Genomic DNA, 4,092 nt, shown 5'->3' on the forward strand with positions numbered 1-4,092 from the left:
TTTTACTGGTATTTGTAGAGCAGATCTATTCCTCTGATGCCAAATCAGAGAAAAATACATTTACTGAGTTTATTTGTTTGTATATACAATAAATAAATTGGAAATAAGCCCAGGACACCCATTGTTAACAGCGTCTGGATCTCTTATCAATTCCCAATGAAGTCAGTAAGATGCCGTAAGTAATAAGAATTTGCACTAATGAAAGAGGTATCGGGATCTGTGGCTCCACAAACATTAAGACAATTTCTAAGGAAAAAAAAATTAATGACCTCTCCTTGAAAGATAAGTGCAATTGATGTATATTTACCAATCTGAATGATCGAAGAACGGAGAGTCCTTCCACATCTGCAAGACCAAGCTCAACCAAGCTAAGAGTTACAATAAAACCATCAAAAATATTCCAGCCTTCCTGGAAATAATAGTAAGGATCCATTGCAATTATCTTGAGAAACATTTCTGCTGTGAAGATTCCAGTGAAGACCTGAATTCAAAATACAGTTTGTAATTTCACTGTGAAATACAATATTCCAGATTTAGCTGTTTTCTAGGTTTTTAGTTCAGGCTACATATCTGCAATGTCTTATCCAAAGCTGATACTTAAAAAGAGTTTAGTGTACTGTAGTGATTTATTACATCCATCTTCCCTTAACAAATGCCATGTGCACCAAGTAATTTTTTCAATTAATTAAATTTTATCCTAAACAAATTACATGAACTTCTGTTTTATAACAACTATAATCCAGTTTCAACTCTATAAGGATATAGACTTTCTGTTGTACTATACAAACACTATCCCAAATTTGATTATCACAACATAAACCAGAATAATTTCTAAGAAACTACATTGTATAATGTCTTTTTTTAGTATGCTAATTACAGAATACTTCAGCATGAATGAGGCTAAATCTAGGACTCCAGAGGGGGAGCCCCTTTGCTGGTATAACCTGCCATAATCCAATTCAGTTCAACAAAGATTCAATTATTTATGCCAGATGAGGATCAACATTTTGCTTAAGCTGATGAACATCTGCCTGGGTGTTGCCAGTATATTCAGTGAAGCTGATTGGTTCAATCACTTTGATGACAGGGATGAAAGAGAATTTTAAACATGCTGTTACTGGCAATGGGTTCTCATCATGCTATACTGAATGAAGAAGGAATCAAATTTAATAGCCATCAAAGTAGTGACCTTGAGTAGCTTTGAGAGAAGTTTTAAATTTCCTGAAGACTAGGAATATATAGTAAAACCACCGTTAAAGGTTGCCTGAGCCCTGGTCAGAAATGCTTTCTTTATTGGCTTTGATAGCCTATTTTCAAGCAAGCAGAACAGACAATGGCACAGCTAAAGAGAAGCAGCTACCTGGGATAATCAGGACAAGATGAATCTGACTTGCACTGCCTAGGAACACCGATACTCCAGACAGACTTTACAGTCTTTAAATACACTCCAGATACAAACACCAGAGGCAGAAGGGTTACAGGTTTTTTAAGCTACAGAATTGAAACCACTAAGGAAAAAAAATAGGGGTGCATAAATACAGTTTGAAACACTGACTTAGGTTCCTAACAATCATTATGGTGAGCTTCTCAAGAAGCTTTAAAGTGGAACTAATGGAGCAGGCAAACTCTGAGAGTCTTTTGTATTGCAAAAGGGGTTTATGTCAAGGAACTTAAGACCAAAAGAGCATGGTGCTTCTAGTCATATTGTCTGGCTTTCCCTTTGTACGCAGACGTACACCGAGATTTACGTGTCATTTTCTTGGTTGAAAAACAAATCTATGAAATGCTGCAAGATTTTATATTTTACTAGGAAACTCAGATTCAAAGCTTCCCTTATTTTAAGTGCATGAAAACCAGCTATGTATTTATCTATTAATTCTCACTTTTAAACCCTGTAGTTATTTACATGATCTGAGATATTTTCTTCCTCATTACAAAAGAAGGATTAGTAAAGATCCCATTACAAGGAATCAATTCTTAAAATAAGAGACAAAGTATGACTGCAGCTGCAGATATTTCTTTTGATGAAACCTATCAGTTCAAAACCATCAGAACTGCAAAAAATTAACTCCTGAATATTTTAATAATTTATGTTGTTGAAGTAGAAGGAAAAAATATATTTGACAACATGAAGAAAAGATGTCTTACAGATTATCTGATGATAAAAAATATAAAAACTATAAGATTAAAAGGAAATTCAAGGCATTTTTTGTACTCTTACATAAAACACATAAATTAAGCAAACCAGATAGCCACCTAGAAACTCTCTCACAGAAGAAAAATCTAGAAATGTTTTTCAAATGTCTCTTTTAGTTATTGTAAACTTGTGCTCAGGAAACAGAGCAATTAAAAACACATCCATAATTTAAAAGTTTATATTGTATTGATTGAAAAAGTAACCCTATGTTTATTTGCATAGTGTTATTTCCACAAAAGTAATGCATTGTCTGGTGTAGTAGTTAGACAAATCAACATCTGTTTATGATGGCTTTTACTTATTGTAGCACTGGTGCCATTTAAAAATTTTTTATTTGGCTGTATATAACACTGCCATATATTGATTGTATGCTATCACAAGTTACATGAGCCACTGTTGCCAGAGAAATTTCCAAAAATGTTCTGATAGTCATATCTGAACATCAATAAATGTCCAATAAACCTCCTTTCTAAAGAGTCAAAAAAAAATAAAAGCTGAAAGACTCCTTCCAGGAATTTCACACATTCTTCATTCCAAATCATGAGCTTAAAGACACAGCAGACTTACCAGATTTCCAACTGAAAGTACTTTATTGAATTCATCGGTCATCGGATAATGCTCCATAGCCATAAAAAGTGTATTTAAAACAATGCAAATTGTAATAGCAAGGTCAACAAAGGGGTCCATGACAACTAAGTTGACAATGTGTTTTACTTTTAACCAATGCGGACTGCAGTCCCAGATCAAGAAAATATTTGCAAATTTATGCCAACACGGTGGGCATTTTTGTCTCGATTCTTCAAGTTCTATGGGAAAAGAAAGTTCATGTGATTATGTTATGTGATTGTTCTGACATTCTTCAGTCCTCTGTGAATTGTACCAGTCAATTTGTCAATCTATATCAATACTGACTAATGTCCTACAAGACTTTTTTTCACAGAACTGTTGTGGTTTAACCCCAGCTGGCAACTAAGCACTAGTCAGCCACTCATGCAACGCAGGACACAAACCTATCACCTCAGGATTAAAGAGTCCATGCTTTATCAACAAGGGCTTTTCAAGACAGGTTTTTAAAATGGTTCTAAAACGGATTTATTATGTTAACTCTTATCTATCAAGCACAACTTCTATGTATTCAAATCACTATGCTGATCAGTATTGATTTATGCATTTAATTGTTCCTTGTTTCTTGAAGGAGCAATTGAATTTCTTCTTCAGGTTGTCTCACTTACTGTTTTGTTATGTAAATATTTTTATATTGAAATTTGTGGTGATTAGGTAAAATTTTTCACTATAATTTTCATTTATAGTTCAAGAAAAAAAACAACTTTATCACCTACCATAGCACTTCATTAGCATAGCAATTCAGAGTAACTGAATAAATATAACTGCTAAAAATATGTATATATTTCAACAATGGTTGCATATGTTTGAAAAATGTTTGGTGGCCTTTTTTGTGTCAAATAATATATTTTAAATTACTATGTACAACCATCCAGTCAGTTATGACCTTCAAACATAACTCTAGTCCTGATGACAACACGGCATGGTGCTTGGAACTAGATCTTTAAGGTTGCTTCCAACTCAAACCATTCTATGATTCTTTGAGGTAGATCATAGCAAAAAAAAAATAAATAAATAAAAAAGTGCTAGAAATGCTTACTTAAACATTTGCTTATGTAATAACCTTAATGAATAAAAATCTTTGAGCTTACTGACAAATGTGTGTTGGTTTGTGGGATGGTATGCATTAATTAAGCTACTTCCAATCAGTTTTGAAGTTTCAACTCTCAGAATTTCATTGGAAAAAATAAGTATTCAATTCTGAGGTAATACATAGCACACACCTTCCACAGTGTTTGTGAGGATGCTAGCAATACTCATGGCTCTTTCCC

General features: G+C 33.5%; 1 protein-coding gene across 1 annotated transcript in view; it reads right to left on the minus strand.

Annotated features, from left to right (window-relative positions):
• Positions 1-4,092, minus strand: part of LOC103770581 (sodium channel protein type 1 subunit alpha) — a 59,532-nt gene that overhangs the window by 36,139 nt on the left and 19,301 nt on the right. The window contains exons 13-15 of the mRNA XM_008937846.1: positions 4,045-4,092; positions 2,765-3,003; positions 308-481 (exon numbers count right to left, since the gene is read on the minus strand). The exon at positions 4,045-4,092 is cut by the window's right edge and continues 85 nt beyond it. Of these exons, the coding sequence (XP_008936094.1) occupies positions 308-481; positions 2,765-3,003; positions 4,045-4,092 (461 nt within the window). The remainder of the gene's footprint in view (positions 1-307; positions 482-2,764; positions 3,004-4,044) is intronic.

The sequence above is a fragment of the Merops nubicus genome, unplaced genomic scaffold, assembly GCF_000691845.1.
Source record: "Merops nubicus isolate BGI_N331 unplaced genomic scaffold, ASM69184v1 scaffold7503, whole genome shotgun sequence".
Taxonomy (NCBI): domain Eukaryota; kingdom Metazoa; phylum Chordata; class Aves; order Coraciiformes; family Meropidae; genus Merops; species Merops nubicus.